Genomic DNA, 17,011 nt, shown 5'->3' with positions numbered 1-17,011 from the left:
ACGGAAACCGTGCTACCGTGGACATTATAGTATAGTTGTATAGTTGTCCCAAAGGATTCTGTTATTAGGTGTGTCGGTTATTCCATGGATTAATCAAGTGGATACACCCACTCTGAATAAATATTAATATATTTTATTATGTATTTTTCTTCCTCTTCACTTAGACATTTTTGTCCACCTTGAGATTTCATTGTTCTTATTACATGTCTGTGCAAAACCGACTTACTTATATTAAATTACTTAGCTATTTCAACTAAAAACTTATTCCCAATTTCAGCTTCTATTGCTGTTTTTAATATTAAGGGATCATATCTCTTATAAGGCTTTGCACTCTTTGATACGTACACGTGAGTCATATCTATTTATCTAAAAATAGAAAACAACACGTAACTGATATTATACATATTTGTCAAACAATAAAATAACACTGCATTGATAATTTTAAATAAAAGTTCTAGACAAAAACATCATGAATAAACCAGATTCTTACCAATACATTTAAAAAAGATTGTTATAACTACATAGACAACCCTACAAACCTGTACCTATTTATACTTTACTCGCTCCCATTGAACTTATTTTCATCCCAATTGACCCCTTTTTCGTTGTTATTTGTACCTGAGACGTCCCCATTATCCCCAAAAACTTAGATTTTAAATGTATTTCTATATTATCAAAAAACATTAAAACCAATAACAACTGAGACTTACCTTTAATATATATGATCGCTAAAATACTGAATAACGTTTATAAATCACAGTCGTCTTTTATTATTATCAAATAAATAAAAGAGAGCAAAGTTTCTAGCACTAAAATAATTACCACCACAAGAAGTTAATTTGAAATGCGATTTTTTTAAAGTTAGCAGCTATTATCATGCATATTCAAAGTTGCTTGTGAACTTTCAACATTCTACTATTAGACTACAAGAAATGGAAGATTTTGCAACGAATATAAAACTAATATTGAGCGTCGAAAGATTTTTCTGGTTTTTTCCCCATTCACCTTTCAATCCCTAAATATCCCATTTTAGGATGACAAAATCTCAGTAAGCAACCACCATTTTACTGAGATTATATTTCATCCCATATCATCTCATCTCATTTCATTTAATTTCATCCCAATTGATCAATGTCTCAAAATCTTCATTTTATTTCATGCCATTTCATGTTTCGTATTAATCAGCTTCATTTCATTTCATAATAACATATTTCAGAAAATATATATATATATATAAAAGATTAGGCTGTATAGTGGGTTACTTTTGCCTTTCCATTTAAAAAAATAAAACTAATACTACTACAATGTCAAAAACGTAACTCAATGTTTGAAATCTAACTTGCTAATAATACAACTGTTTTAAAAAGTAACTAATAAATCTCAAATAAATTATTTGTTATAGGAGTAAAGTAATTTAAGGGAAATATTTGCCACAACTATGTCAAGTGAACTCAAGGGTAAAGTATCCGACAGTGAAACAGAGACAGGTAAATTTTAATACAAATTTATCGCATCTTTTTTTACTAATATTTTATGAAATTGCCTTAAGCATTATGGAGTTAAAATGAAGCCAATAGGAATAAATCTTTAATGTTTTTACAGTCGATTTGCCCGAAACCCCGTCTCGTCGAACAGGGAGAACTAGACAAAAACCGAAAAAATACAACGATTTTTTTGAATTGTCACCCTCTAAACGGAAACCCCGTAGAGTGAGTACTTCTAGTGAAGAAGACGAGATTATCGACGACTCTTGTCCACAGAAACCCAGAGGTACACTTTGAATGTACAGTTTATATCTAAATTTGAAAATAAACAACATAAAATTGAGAATGAGTAACTTTTCTTAAAGGCAAATTTTTTCCTAATGTATTTTTTGTAATATATATATATCAAATTCTAAGTACATACTTAATTTTTAGTACATATATAAAGAAAATTATTTAAAATGCTGAATATTTGGTTACACATACTTTTTACAGTTTAGTTTCGCATTAATTATGTCTACAACTTGTGAAAATCAAGAAAATGCTATAATGGAATACATTTTTACATTCTTGTAAATTTCAGCACTGTTTAGTGATGATGATGTGGAGGGTCAAGATATATTCAAATTTAAGGGTCGTCACACAAAGCATGATCTACAGAATGCAGTGAGATCAGCAATGATGAATTCACCCAAAGTAGTACTCACACGTTTGAAAACTCCTAAAAAAGTAATAAATTTGCATAGCCCAATTAGAAAAGCAGCAGGTACTCCAAGACATGTTAGGGAAGTAATAAAAAAAAGTAAGTATTACTTAAATGTATTATATAGTATATATTGAGGCTGAAAGCCAATTTAAAGTTTAAAATTTGGAAAAAATATCATGGCAATAAAACTTCTTCAGCTAGTTGAATGGGGTAAACATAATTGAAATTCTATTAAAAAATGTGAAATTGGTGATGCTAATACCAAATAAAAAGAACATAATTACAAAGATAAATTTCACATAAATATTATTAAACATTTGGTTTAAGTGGCTTTCACCCATCATAGTACTATAGTAATATTTTTGAGTTTAATAATTCAAAGATACACAGCAAGTCCTAGAAATAGGGGTAAAGCTTAATATTGATTAACTTTTAAAACTTCCAACTTTTAAAATTGAACATTTCAGTTTATAATTGGTTTTATTGGGTTATAGATATTCATATGATCATTTCAAAATAGAATTTAGTTCTTAACATAAATATGTGTATAAATGCAAGTTAAAACAAATACATTAGAAGTTGAAATAAATAATATTTGTGATACAGTTCTCTAGGAATAAAATGAACACTAGGATGTCTATTATATTCATATTAAGTATTGCAATTCTGGGAGTACTAACGTTACAACAGAGTTTTCCTTTTTTGTATTATATGGCTTGAGCCTGTTTGGATTGTCTGGTAACAAGAGGCCACCTACACACCAATCTCAATAACCTGACATGAGGTTAAAGTCTCAAAGAAAGATTTTGTAACAGTTGGCCGAAAATTAAGAATGATCATAAATTGTAATGAGGCGGTAGTTTTTTTTCTTAGTTAATTTGTTGAAATACTCAATATACTGGAGTACACTCAAATGTTATCTATATACTACATACATCTCTTTCAGGAATCATTCAGGAAGTAGACAGTGATAGTTCTGGTGATTTTTCTGGAAGCAGCAGTGATTTTGTTCCAGATGAGAGTGAAAATGAGGAGGTAAACTGATAGTACTGAAGTTTTGTACTCCTTTTCCCACTTTAAATTGGGCCAGCTCTTATAATTCCGCTACGCCAGGATTTTTTATCCTCAGATCCTTGAGTTCTATGCCTCAATTGCATATTAATAAAAACGAAGATTGTAAATTGTAATTGTTTGACTGTTATTGTATGATGTTATTCCTTCATCATGGCCATGGGTTAAGTTTGTACATATATCATCCTATGAGGAGGCAGTCTCCTCCCGGTGATGGTCACGGGGCGACCTAAGGGGGTTGAGACTGCGCCGCACGCTACCGTCACTCTAGCGCGCTGGCACCAGGAGGACGGGACGACGCGTCGGCGGCTGCGGACTGCGATGCGGTCCGCATTTTCGTCGTCGCTGTCGTCGCCGAACATACTGTGGAAGAGCAACCCGGTCGGCGGTGTATCGCGTTCCGACCCGGCAGGCTGGTTCTGGCCCAGCGGGGTATCCCGGAACACCAGCGGCATCGCCCGGGCGGCCTGAAGGGCCGCGGTACCGCGGAGACTGACGTCGTTGGTCGTCGACTATCGCCTCGACGACCCGTCGGTCGGGCGTCCTCGGGGTGGCGCCGCGTGTCTGGTTGTAGTGTTGACCGCGGGAACCCCCTACTCTGACCGGGTTTTGACCCCGGACGGAGATCGGACGCCGGGTGTAAGAGTGCAGGGGAGTCGTTTAGTGGGTGGGCCCTAAATTCCTTGGGCCCGCGGTCTGCTCTCAACACCTGCAGATCGTTGAGTCTCACATACCCCGCGCGCCCCCTAGGCGCGGTGACCTCGTAGGAGGTTCGGCCCTCGGCCCGAAAAAAAAAAAAAAAAAAATGTACATATATCATTAGATAATTGGTACCTGCCTACTACTTAGCACCACCCGATACAAATATATTGGGCGTCTTATTGTTTAGGATAGAATTACTGAAAAACTTATTCTTTCTTTCAGTTTTCATGGTCATCAGACAACTGAGGTGTTATTTAACATGTGATTAAACTGTAACCATTACCATTTTAATGATTACAACTCTCGAATGTCAAAGAAAATACTATATACTATTTTAATAAAAATATTTTTGCAGGAATCTGATTCTTCATCATCATCATCATCAACATCAGTAGAAGATGAGAAACCTCAGAGGAAAGATTCAGTTAAAACACAAATCACCAGAAACAGGAACAATAAAATGAAAATTAAGGATTCAGAATACATCGTAAAACCTGACAACTATTTTATGATGAATTCTAGTAAAAAGGTTAGTATGCTTATTTCTTCATACCAATTGAATTATTGAATTATCAGCATACAATATTGTACTGATTTCATGTTGATGCCTTATTTTTATTCGAGCTCAATTTTTAATTGATTTTCATTTGAACTTACTTTGATATTGTCTAAATAAAGAAATTTATAATATTACAGATAGCCACATCAGATCACACTCTTGCTAGATTGAAAAACATGAATATTCAAGATAATTCTCCAGATACTGTACATATATCAACAGAACACAGGAAAAAAATAGCAGAGCTCAACTATAACCATCGACAGCTCTTTGACAGATGGCTGTATGAACTAAGTGAAAACTTTAGTATTATTTTATACGGCATAGGATCGAAACGAACTTTGCTCCAACAGTTTCAAACTGAGAAGTTGAACAAGTTTCCGTGTATAATGGTAAATGGATTCTTTCCGAGTCTCACCATTAAGGATATCCTAGAAAGCATCGTCGTAGATCTGCTAGGGAATACAACTGTACCGTCCAATATTGGCAGTGTTGTAAAATTGATTGACAGTCAGCTGTCAGAAAATGGCGTGGACCTATTTCTGATAGTAAACAACATCGATGGACCTATGTTAAGAAATTCTAAATCACAAGTTACTTTGGCTAGTCTATCTCAGATAAAGAATGTGCACACCATTGCAACGATAGATCATATTAATGCCCCGTTACGTAAGTACCTTACTTTTTTTCTTAAATGCTCAATTTTAGCGTGAGAAAGTACTTGATTAAATATACATTGGTCATTAGGGTAGTTTTCCAATTACAGAGCATAATGCGACTCAGTGACGCACAATGCCGAATTATGCTGAAGCTTAATTGGAACGTGAATTAGTTTTCAAATGCATCAGCAGAGTGCGCTAAGTTAGCACAGTTTTAATTAACATTGATTATTTCTAAGAAACTACAACGAAACGAAAGCCTTACAATTTTTTTCAACATGAAATAATATTATTAACGACAATATAAACAAAATTTCGATCAATGCCAACTTAAAGAAAAAACACTTGTCAATTTTCTGTAACTGAGTCAGTATCGATTGCGAGTATCACGCGAGAGCAGTACTTTTGAGAGTGCTCGATTGTGCGAAGCGCTGCTGTAGTTGGAACATTCAACGTTGAGCATTATGCCGCATAATGCGCTCTTGTGCTGTAATTGGAAAACTACCTAGGCAAATAAGTGATTATTAATCTACAAATTTTAAGATATATATATATATAAAGCGCTACACCACGTAAACCATTAATTAAGCAGAATAATTGAATTTTCAGTATGGGACTATTCTAAATTGAGTAAATATAACTTTTCATGGTGGGATGTAACTTCATTTGTTCCTTATACTGAAGAAACTTCCTTCGAGAATTCTATAATGACACACAAAAGTGGCGCCCTACAATTATCATCACTCAGGAGCGTTTATCAGTCACTAACATCGAATTCAAAAGGGATTTTCACTATCCTTATTGAACATCAATTAGCAAATCAAAAGCAAGCCCATTATCAAGGTAAGCCTAGAAAATACAATTTAAGATTATTATTTCAGAAAAAAAAATAGGCTTTCCGCTAAAGTCCGACTTCTGACGTGATGTGTCACGACATGGTGTACATGGCATTAGAAAGCATAATGGCATGGCATAATTAGAAAAACCAACGAAACAATTAAGTTAAAATATGGAAATAAAAAAATAGTATATCGTATTCGTTTTGACAACCTTTTTAGACTGTTGTACAAGAACTCAACAAAATATAACAATAGTAAAAAAGTGACGCGATGGAATTTGAATAAAAGCCGTTGGAATTATTCCAATAGTAAAGCCCACTGAGTTTCTCGCCGGCGAAACTACCAGTAAAAATGTCTTAAAGCCAATACAAAATAATCTACGATTGAATTACAGATAAAAAATGAAAATTGCGCTAAATAAAACATAACATCTTAAACTTTGGTTTTGTACCCATTAAACACGAGAAAATAATCGCTAGCAGGGTTCAAATGTGGAACGTTTATTCCAACTAAAGGACAATGCCCATTTTGTATGGGCGTTTGGGCCCCTAAAAAAAAGTACATTAGTATACGCTGCTACTGTACTACTAGTTTATTAATATAAAGTCATTATTTTCTTTTAATGATGAAACTATTTAAATCAATTATTTAAACGAGACAACGGAAAATAACTGTCACACCGGCCTTACTGCGCCTCTTACTCTGGAAACGTCTCCGTTACGCGATATGTTCTATCTGGAGAATATTATTATACAGTTTAGTAAAACATAAACTAGTAAAATAAGAGCTACGGTCTAATGTACACCTGTAACTGAAAAATTGTTTACAGGACTACCATTTAAGGATCTCTATTCAAAATGCCGCGAACAATTTTTGGTCAGCTCTGACTTAGCTCTAAGAGCACAGTTGACAGAATTCTTAGACCACAAACTCGTTAAAATGAAGAGAACTCTTGACGGCAGTGAAAACTTGATGATACCAATTAACAATACATTGTTGCAACAGTTTTTAGAGCAGCAAACAAGTTAACGGTTCGACTGATGTACATAACCGCATGCAAGCATAAGTTTTAATTTATTAAATCTTTAAAAAAATATATGTTTTTTCTTTACCTTATTTGATGTTTCGTATTTTTAACAGCCAATATACGGACCTTTAATTCATCTCATAGTGTGTAGTCAGTTGCTCATTGACATGAATAATGTCAGAAGCATAACAAGCCGATGTTTATCGTTGAAAATTATTTTCAAAGCTCTCGAGAAACTGGATTTCATTCGAGGCGATGGAAGATAAACACAAAAATTCTACTCCACATGCTTCTGACTTTTAACAGACCAAGGGCATCTAACATTTGCGTTTGTGTTGTTGATGCCAATGGACTTCACTAATCACTGAGCTCGTTTACACATCTTGAAGTCGTCGTGGCCTAAGATAAAACGTGCGGTGCATTCGTGTCGAGCGATGCGACGGTTTGATTCCCGCGGGCGGGTACAATTTTTTTTAGTGAAATACGTACTTAAACAATGTTCACGATTGACTTCCACGGTGAAGGAATAACATCGTGTAATAAAAATCAAACCCGCAAAAATTATTTGTGTAATTACTAGTGGTAGGACCTCTTGTGAGTCCGCACTTGTAGGTACCACCACCCTGCCTATTTTTGCCGTGAAGCAGCAATGCGTTTCGGTTTCAAGGGTGAGGCGGCCGTTGTAACTACCGAGACCTTAGAACTTATATTTCAAGGTGGGTGACGACATTTACGTTGTAGATGGTCTATGACTTCCAGTAACCACTTCACACTAGGTGGCCTGTCAACTCATCCACCAGTCTATGCAATAAAAATATTAAGCATTAACATGAAAAATTAGGGAAAAATGTCAGACTGAACCATTTATGGTCAAGGTTAAATTTGGAATATAGACATTAGTGCTGATACGCAAATATAAAAGATTATCATAAACAAAAAAACACAAATACTATTATTAATTTTTATTTTACAATCCCAGAAATAAAGTCTTAATAGGATTATATAATATATATCAACAGACCAAGTTGTAAATTACTTAAACTTAATGACTTACATAATATAATAAAATTATTAACTAAAATTCTCTTCAACATATCTGGCACATACACCATGATGCATCAACCAAACACTTCATTGATATAAGTGCATTGCTCATTTTAGATTTAAAAATATTGTAGAAAAATACTCTCTGAACTCAAAGGTTTTATCTAATTTAATTGTTTTATGATATTCACATAACGCCCTTTCGAAATTCCAGTTAATTTTGTTAACATCAACTTTTAGGTTTTCATAGTCTTTTTTAAAGTTTTATGGTACCTCCTTGTATATATATACCTACTGAAGATGTTATTGTAATCAATGGATTTTACTCTTGGATGATAGTAAATATTTGTTAATAAGGTATTTATTTATTTATTGCAGGCCAGTAATCTGGTGAAAGATGATTTTTAAAAGTGAGACAAAAGACCAAACATGGTTAAAAAGATGATTTTTGAAACAAATGTTATGGTATGCAATTTTTTTAACGTACTTATTATCTATATCCAAAATTGACACAATGCCAGTAATTCCCATTCCATTTTTATCAATCTCTTCAGTCTAATTTGGTCGATAATGCAGGTGAAGCCCATAACTAATAATTTATTGTGTTTTAATGGTTTGAAAGGGCATAAATACTTTCATAATTTAATTTTCTCTCAGCTTAAATCTAACTTATATAAAACAGAAATTTAGATCATATGAGAGCTAGATTATACATATTTATATCATGCACTTCAGTTTCAATGATTAGGCTAAAATTAAGCATGTCAATAGAATATTAAAAAAGATTACATAAACAATTTAATCAAAACATCAACTTCAGACAACAAACTACAGATATTTCACACAATGAACATTAACACTAATCAATGATAGAAAATATTTCATTTTATATTGAATAAACAGAGTTTGCACTAGAATGAAAGCAAAGTGAGTCGAGCCTCAAATGGTGACATATCACTCTCATGAATGACAACTAGCCTACTTGGATGATTGCAATGTACCGAGACTGTGATCAAATTTATTGTCCGATGCATCGGATCGCTGTACACTTACAAACTAGTACGATAACTCCACTTAAGGCAACTTTCAGTTTTCATCATCATCTTCATGTTTCCGTTTCTTACCCCGAGTACTTTCTTCAGGCTCACCATCTGCATCTCCATCTAAAACATGAAAATTTATTTAAGTACATTAAGTAAGTTAATATTTAAGCTTAAACTTTTAGGGTTGCATTTATGGTCCTGCTCTCCTGTGTGAACTAAATCAAAAGATTGCATTATGGAAACTGCAGTACATGCATATGGATGCATGTACCAGTACCAGTACAATTTTTGCAAGGTCGTAAGTATTTACAACATTATTATTAGTTGACATTTATAGTTATTATGATTATTACTAATTGAAGTTATCATTAAATGGGCCAAGATTCCTTTTATCTGATTCTCTCTGATCTAATGATAATGATAATCATCTACATCACCGCATTTAAACCCACTTCTGATTTCTGATTGAAGTGCCCCACAGTTCTCACCTTTTTTTACATTTTTGTCAATGACTTAACTAAGAATTTATCTTCCTATTGTCTTTTATATATTCATGATTTAAAAAATGATGATGTTGCTTTTAAGAATAAAGATTTCTGGTATAGAAAATGTATTATAATTATTTTTCAATGGCATAAGTAGAAGAAATTAAATGTATTTTTACATGGATAAATCATTTGCGTTATCCTGTACTAACAAACATCACAAAAATATTAATTAATATGATTACAAAACTCCACACGAAACGCCAAATCATAGATCCATAGTTCTCAACTTGGCCACTCTATTTCTATAACTATGGACACAAATGAATTTAATATGTTTAAAAAACTGGAAAAACGTCGTCGTGAAAAGCTTTATGTTTGAAAAGGTTTAAGAGACATTTTTGCAACTTTACAGGAGACATTTAAAGTTAAAAATTCTTCAGCTATTTGAAAGGAGTAAACTTAATTAAAGTTCAATTAAAAACATCAAACTGCTGATGCCAATATCAAATAAAACACACCTTTAATTACAAAGATAAATTATGCGAATTAAACAGAAGGTTGCTTAAACCAAGTAGCCTTTTACCCAAAGATATAATATTTCTTGAATTTCTATTGTATGTCAGTTTTATAGTGGATTCAGTGTTTATATAATAAAAAAAACTTTTTATTATGACCTATTACCAAGAATGTGTCATTAATTACACTGTTAATGAGCAGGTAATGTTAAGATGATTTTTTCTTCTTCAAATTCAATTATATATAATGGCACTTTATAGACAGCTGTAAATCTAATTAGATTTATTTCTTCCTTTTTGTTCTTAATATTCTTTTGTTTTGAGGATAGACAGATGTTTTCACCTTTTAAGCCAAAAATGCTCTACGGGTTTTATGTGAATTTCATATCAGAATAGCACTATCACAAAATAGTATAATAAAATTAGTAGCTGGAATAGAATTAAAAAAAAAAACAATTTCTTAAGCGATAATTACAGCAAGCAGTGTGATCGAGTTTGACTAGTATTATATATAAGAAACCTATTTAAAAATTACTCAAAAATGGTTACTACCCTAATAAAATCTAAACATATCATCACATCTAACATCTCATCATCTTAGTGGAGTATGATACTGACACAGTGGTGGATTCAGCGAAGCACTGCTCTTGCTAAGGCAGTTTTCGGCAAAGACTCAAGCTCAGCACTTTCAGCTTGCCTACAAGTTAGGTAAAGCCCGAATAGTCCATCAAAGCTACTAACGATTAGGTAAAAAAAACTTTTCCTCATGAAATACAGGGGTTATTTCATACCTTGCCCTTTCGAATTTTGTTCTTGTTCACCATCAGCATTGTTTTCTCCTTCATCATCTTCCTCATCCACTTCTTCTTCTTCTTCAACATCGCTGCCTTCAAATATCGAACTAGATGAACTCTCTTCCTCTGCAAATTTATAATAATTGAATGATTGATTAATTTTTATAAAGTCTTATTTAATTTATTTTCAAAACATACAGACTTCACACAGAAATGGGTTTTTTTAATTCTTACCTGCATTATAAACTGCACAGAGTGAAACATCCTCGTCATCCTCATCTTCCTCCTCCTCTTCTTCATCAGATCCTAAAACAAAGAATTACGAAAAATAAGAGGAAATCGATTTAATATTTATGTAAACATTAGGAATAGGGTAGCTGCTTATCAATCCTGTCTAACAATCCCATCAGATTCTCTTCTGACTGTGATCATCTCATCAGATTCTCTTCTGACTGTGATCATCCCATCAGATTCACCATTTTTTATCTCAACAAAATTCTCTATTAATGGGAAACACTGCAGTCGTTTACTACATCATCGAAGATCATCTTTACAATATTTAATAATTTCTAGATTAAATGTCTAGTGTTTTATGAGCACTGCAGCAAGTTTGAGCTTAAAACATTTAATTAATGCTTTACTTGTTTGACAATGTTTTTATATATTATAATTTTGATTTCTATATAGCAGTAGCTTAATAAGCTGATTCGTGTGCGCCTCGAGATTTAGAGAATGGCTTATGTAACCACAATGTTTAAGATTATTATTTATATATATATCAGTTTTGGTCACAATAGGCAAGCATTTCAACAAGAAAACAATGTTTAAAATAGTTATAAAGAACATTTAAATGATCATTTCATATCCATATTAGCATAATACTAATTTCTCACTAAAAAGTTTTCATTTTATTCTCTTTAGTTCAATCTATTGATGATATATATTGTATGCAAAATTTAAAAGATACTTAGTGTAATTCAGTGTTCTGATGTATTATATTGTTTAAGTAGTTTTAATGCTAATCTTATTTGAACAAAATATAATTTTAGTTTTAAAGTCTTAAGAAACCACTCTCCTTTCACATTGTGGGTCACAAACAGTGATGCTTACTCTTCAAAAGGTAACTCATGTGGAAGAGTAGACCATAAACCGTGTACAATATCATTGGTAAAGTGGTTCTTTCATGCTCTGGCTTTTCTGTTATACTGTCATCAATCACCAATGAACCAATATCTATGTCCAAATCTGTAATTACCAATGTAACAATATCATTTGTTGCATTATAGTTGCATAATTTTCTATGATGGTTTCGCTTGAATTGTATTGTTATTTTAGGAAATGAGAAAATAATAAAAACTTTTGTTTTCTGATTATAATTAAGTCTTGACTTTTAAGTTTCAATTAAGTTATGATACTTACTAAATAACTATAGGATGAACATTGTTGTTTTATTCACTTATAACAATTTTATATTCGGATTTTTCTGTCTCCATTCTTATATTTCATGATAATAGCTATGTTCACATAAATAGGTTGACAATGAATGAATGCTAAAGCATTATCAACATTTTACAATCTAAGCGTTTAAAGAATGGGTACATACCATCCTCATCACTATCATTGTTTCCATTCATTTCATCTTCTTCTTCTATGTCACTGTCATCAGCTTCCTGGTCATACTTATCAAAACTATAAAAAAAGGTAACATTAGTGACATTTTTCCATTATAGAGTAAAGTAGCATACAGCATTGATTTAATTTTAGAATTACAAAAAAAACTATTCTGATAATATCCAGTATTCTGGAACATATTCCAGACAGGATATCAGAAAATAAATTTAGAAAGCTTTATATTATACGTATTTAATTTAACTTTCATACAATATCATACAAATAAAAATCTAACAGTTATCAGCTGCTTTAAAATATATTGCATTTAAAAAAAAAGTTATGCCAATATTTGGATAATTTATTAATATTGTTTATTCTCATTTCAGTAAAAATCTTTACATCCTGTATATAAATTGAATTTTACCATGGTACATTAATTTGAGTCATACCGCCATATTTTCAATTTTATATTTAAGAAACAAAAAAATCATTGTGTATCACTTACCCGTCTAAGTATTTTAGTGATGGATGCATAGCAAACACCTTACTTTTGTAGTCTTCAATGCTAGTAACATCATTATTGAATAAATCAAGATTCTTCAGATTCTTGAAAGCTTCAAGAGGCTTCAGGGTTTCTAAATCCTTAATTTTGTTTCCTGAAAGATTCAAATGTGCAAGCTTTTTGCAGCCACTGAGAAAAGTCAGTCCATTTGATATTCTATTGTCTGACAGTTCCAATTTTCTGAGCATAGGCAGCGTCGGAAAACCTTTGAGTGTTGTGAGACCCACATTGTTAAGACTCAGTATTTGTAAATTTGTATATTCATCTGTTAAACCAACTATGTTCGTACTCCTGCAGTTATCCAGATTCAGTTCTTTCACCTGTAATTGTAAGAAAAGAGTATTCATTATAATTATCAATCATAATTATGCATTTCATATTGCAAAGATGTGTGACAGCTCACTGCCCACTTAGTGATAAGGGGTACCACAGCTCATAGAAATCACAAAATTCATGGATCCACCCACCTATCTTAACACATGAGGTGAAGTCTCAATTGTAACAATTAAGCATAGGTACTGATCTATTTGAGTAGAGCAACAACAGAAACAGCAGAAGCCAAGGGAAACTTTATAATAGCGCCATCTAGTATTCTATAGTTCCCAATAATTCAGGACAAAATAAAACCGTAGCGGATCCTTCAATTGATTGCAGTAAATAATAATGGGTAATTTGTGTTTCCTACCTATACAATAAAATGTTTATACGTATTATTGTTTTTTATTTTTATTTTTTTGTTGACGTGTTTCGGATTCTACCTTGACCCAAACGTTACTCTGTTTCGCTAAACCTTAGTGACGTTTTCGATGTATTTAAAGATACGCGAACTAAGTCCAGAAATTAGATGAAAAAGGCAGTATATTGTTAAAATATGTTTTCAATTTTTCTAGTACATTGAAAGAAATACGTTTGAGATACAGTATAATATTAGTTTATGAGTAATATCATTGTCTTGTATGGTCATAATCGAAGTTGTGTCTAGCTGACTGAGACGTCAAACCGGTGCAAGTTGTCAAAGACATAGGCGTAGTACGTTTTTTAATTGTAAAACAGTGTTTATTTTGGCGAAATTTTCACTGCAAACTTAAAAACACGTGATAGTTACTTCATGGGGTATATAATAAACGTATGAAGTGCTATGGTTTTGTTGTTATAGTATTCTTTTTTCACTTTACAATGGCGGATGACACGAATCATCGCGACGCAATAAAAATGGCCGCTGTATTGGTAAGGCGTGCGTCAATTATGCGCGGTGCAATATAGTAGGTATTGATGGAATGAAAGAAAAACTTATTAAAACAATGTAAATGTTGGATTAACTAACATATTTTAGCTCAAATGGTTTTTCCCTCGTTTTAGGTTTCTTTGCTCAAGACGGTGAAAGGGCGCGAAATTATGCATAGTTATAAATGAAAGTTTACGGGTGATCTAACGATGTGTAATATTGTACCACAAAGTAATGTTCCAATTTCAGAAGTAAACATTTAAAAGAAGGCTTTACTGTCTCGGGTCATTTTCATTACCGTGGTGTGGGTCTTGAGTTTTTGTATACACAAAAATAAGAAAATACAACTGACATTGACAACATTTAATCAATGTGTCTTTTCAATATGTATCAAAATATATATTACAATAAATAAAAGAAATAGAAGCATTGTTAAAATTAATCATAGGTTCTGTAAGTGCAATATTATCATGTTAAAATTTGTTTTATATGTGCTCTATAGCACGTACGACATCTACAAGTTTCGACACTTAACCTCAATAAGTGAATATTTACAATAGGAATGGATAATCGGTACACAGTATACTTATTTATAAAAAACTTCCAAGAAAGAGACAATCAGTGATTTAAAGAACAAGTTTATATATACATATTCTATAAAATATGGTAAGATTATATGCACACGAATGAAACGTAACAATCGGTAATGGCCAATAATTTTAAATATAATAACGCCACATTCATTATTATTTTGTTATTTTTTGATAGACATCTTTACGTCTTGGTAAATGCCAAAATTTTCAATATTTGATTGACAATGAACATAATTTTACATGTTACATATAAATACTGATGAAATACGTATCGACAAAACATTCCAGTAAATAGAAAAATATGCCTAGTTTACCTGTGAAGGATCCCTCCCTCTGCGTTCCAAGATGATCCTCTTTTCCATGTTCATAAATATACCAATTAACACTTTGAACAACTTTAGATTCGCCAACAAATTATTTCTCAAGGAACTAAATCACTAAGCTTGGGTTTCAAAACAGAAGGAAATTATAGATACACGAGTGACGTCGAACTAGTAGCGCCGTCTGGTGGCTAAACAGTGTTACCGGATAGTGTTCGTTTGAGCAACTTTTATCATAATTTTGTTGTGTTTTGTGTTACAAGAAGTATTGAACCCCGCAATATATTGATAAAAAATTAAATGGTTTGTAATATTAAATTTATCTTGTTGTTTAACAGTTTGATTTCAATTTAACTAATGTGAAAAATTAGGTATTAGTTCAATGTTGGTGCAACTGCGCAGTTGTCAGACTGCCTCATTAAAGGCGCCAAATATGAATGTTGTATGTCTTTCCTTCAATTATTTTATACTTCACTACTTACATGTTTATATAGGAATTAAATTAAGATACTTAAATGCATCAGTGTGTATAGTACATAATATATATATAGTATTTATTTTATTGTCCTAAAGCGCAATAATGAGTATGCAGCTGAGCTGATTGAAGTGGTCACCGCTCTCTATGTACTAAAATTGAAATGAAATATTTTGGGATTTCAAAATTATAATGACCATATTATATACTTACGTATGTAAGGAATGTGTTATACATACATATTACGTGTATATACGGTCGGTCGGTTTATCAAGGTTAGTGGTGTCTATGGGCTCCAGTAACCGCTTAAAGTCAGGAGGGTCGTACCATCGTCCGAACACAATAAAATATTTTAATTCTTTTTTAACGAAATTAATATCATTTGTCTTAGTGGCAATAAGTGGGTTTTTAAATTAGTAATTCATGATGTGCCTAGAATCACCAAGACAAACTAGTTTAAGTAGACTAAATAAATATAATCGCAAAGAGTAATAAATATAATCTAATTAGAAAGAAGAATTGCAAATATAGCATAGAAAGGTGTTGCACCAGCATTATGAGCTACGAATTTTCTTTTTCCAACTTAAGCACGGGTTGTAAGCTCGCATCGATACCATCTGTTTAATATTGTGAATAATCAATCATGCAATCCGGTTTGAAGAGAACTCGTCATTTGAATTTACGAAAATGTAAAATATACCTACGAAATATTGTTTTTTCAGTGTTCTCATGAATTTGTGAGGTTGAGGGGTTGATAAATGTTTAGATTAGATAAATTGATTAATTTTTAATTTTAACAGCATAACAGTAAAAAAATCCTTTGATGCAACTTTTCCTAAAAATAAACATTATTCAATATCTGGTGTGCCCTCCTCATTTTCTAATGTACTCTTAAAGCCCAGAAGGTTCACCTCCATAAGGTGTACAACTGTTTCTTGAGGAATTTGTTCCCAGCTTGATTTTAGCACGTTGATTATCTTTCTTTCATTGTACACGGGACACGGGTTGGTTTACGCTTCGAACACTGCGTTTCAATAAATTCCACATGTGTTCGGTGGGATTTAGGTCCGGTTTGCTTGCAAGCCAGAGCCCAGGCCCCCATAGGGCTTTTCTGGTGGTCCTAGTTGTTGGAAGTCATACGTCATCACGTTTATGAAGTAATGTAAGAATAATTGCGCCATCAATTTAGGTTTAATACATATTCTGTTGAATAAAAGAGTATGATAGGATTGTAATTGTTCTTTACGTTTCTTCGACGTCTTCTTGGTAAATATACATGTAAAGAATAACCTTT

At 32.5% G+C, this 17,011-nt stretch overlaps 2 protein-coding genes and 1 long non-coding RNA gene across 4 annotated transcripts; 2 read left to right on the top strand and 1 right to left on the bottom strand.

The window, feature by feature from the left end:
* Nucleotides 1–1,274: 1,274 nt before the first annotated feature.
* On the top strand, nucleotides 1,275–7,114 carry Orc2 (origin recognition complex subunit 2). Its single transcript, XM_028170237.2, has 8 exons — nucleotides 1,275–1,487; nucleotides 1,603–1,770; nucleotides 2,068–2,286; nucleotides 3,137–3,225; nucleotides 4,319–4,492; nucleotides 4,660–5,191; nucleotides 5,791–6,024; nucleotides 6,850–7,114. The coding sequence occupies exons 1-8, from the start codon at nucleotides 1,439–1,441 to the stop codon at nucleotides 7,047–7,049; spliced, it is 1,665 nt and encodes a 554-aa protein (XP_028026038.2). The 5' UTR covers nucleotides 1,275–1,438; the 3' UTR covers nucleotides 7,050–7,114.
* An 880-nt stretch (nucleotides 7,115–7,994) lies between these two features.
* Mapmodulin (acidic leucine-rich nuclear phosphoprotein 32 mapmodulin) lies at nucleotides 7,995–15,477 on the bottom strand. 2 transcript variants are annotated; one of them, XM_028170053.2, is made up of 7 exons: nucleotides 15,237–15,477; nucleotides 13,048–13,424; nucleotides 12,535–12,620; nucleotides 12,042–12,176; nucleotides 11,166–11,237; nucleotides 10,929–11,057; nucleotides 7,995–9,254 (listed from the first exon to the last, which is right to left on the bottom strand). In XM_028170053.2, exons 1-7 carry the CDS (start codon nucleotides 15,288–15,290, stop codon nucleotides 9,178–9,180), a joined length of 930 nt encoding a protein of 309 aa, XP_028025854.2. In that variant the 5' UTR covers nucleotides 15,291–15,477; the 3' UTR covers nucleotides 7,995–9,177. The 2 variants fall into 2 exon arrangements, with proteins under 2 accessions (XP_028025854.2, XP_028025855.1); XM_028170054.2 differs by lacking the exon at nucleotides 12,042–12,176 and having other exon boundaries at nucleotides 15,237–15,455.
* Nucleotides 14,103–16,573, top strand: LOC149502333 (uncharacterized). Its single transcript, XR_016323563.1, has 2 exons — nucleotides 14,103–14,366; nucleotides 14,464–16,573. It is a non-coding gene; the product is annotated as an uncharacterized LOC149502333 (long non-coding RNA).
* The last annotated feature ends 438 nt before the right edge of the window (nucleotides 16,574–17,011 follow it).

This window comes from Bombyx mandarina, chromosome 09 (genome assembly GCF_030267445.1).
Source record: "Bombyx mandarina strain Sakado chromosome 09, ASM3026744v2".
NCBI classification, from domain to species: Eukaryota; Metazoa; Arthropoda; class Insecta; order Lepidoptera; family Bombycidae; genus Bombyx; species Bombyx mandarina.
Note: the sequence above shows the minus strand (reverse complement) of the source record. Positions and strands in the feature narration are given on the sequence as shown.

Excerpts from the sequence above, each read along its gene's own strand:
- Mapmodulin (XM_028170053.2), bottom strand. The coding sequence starts at position 15,290 with ATGAACATGGAAAAGAGGATCATCTTGGAACGCAGAGGGAGGGATCCT. Across the intron at positions 12,621-13,047 it reads TCACTAAAATACTTAGACGG|TTTTGATAAGTATGACCAGG; the intron begins GTAAGTGATACA and ends CTTTTTTTATAG. Across the intron at positions 9,255-10,928 it reads ACAAAATTCGAAAGGGCAAG|ATGGAGATGCAGATGGTGAG; the intron begins GTATGAAATAAC and ends TTCATGTTTTAG.
- Orc2 (XM_028170237.2), top strand. The coding sequence starts at position 1,439 with ATGTCAAGTGAACTCAAGGGTAAAGTATCCGACAGTGAAACAGAGACA. Across the intron at positions 4,493-4,659 it reads TGATGAATTCTAGTAAAAAG|ATAGCCACATCAGATCACAC; the intron begins GTTAGTATGCTT and ends ATAATATTACAG. Across the intron at positions 6,025-6,849 it reads AAAGCAAGCCCATTATCAAG|GACTACCATTTAAGGATCTC; the intron begins GTAAGCCTAGAA and ends AATTGTTTACAG.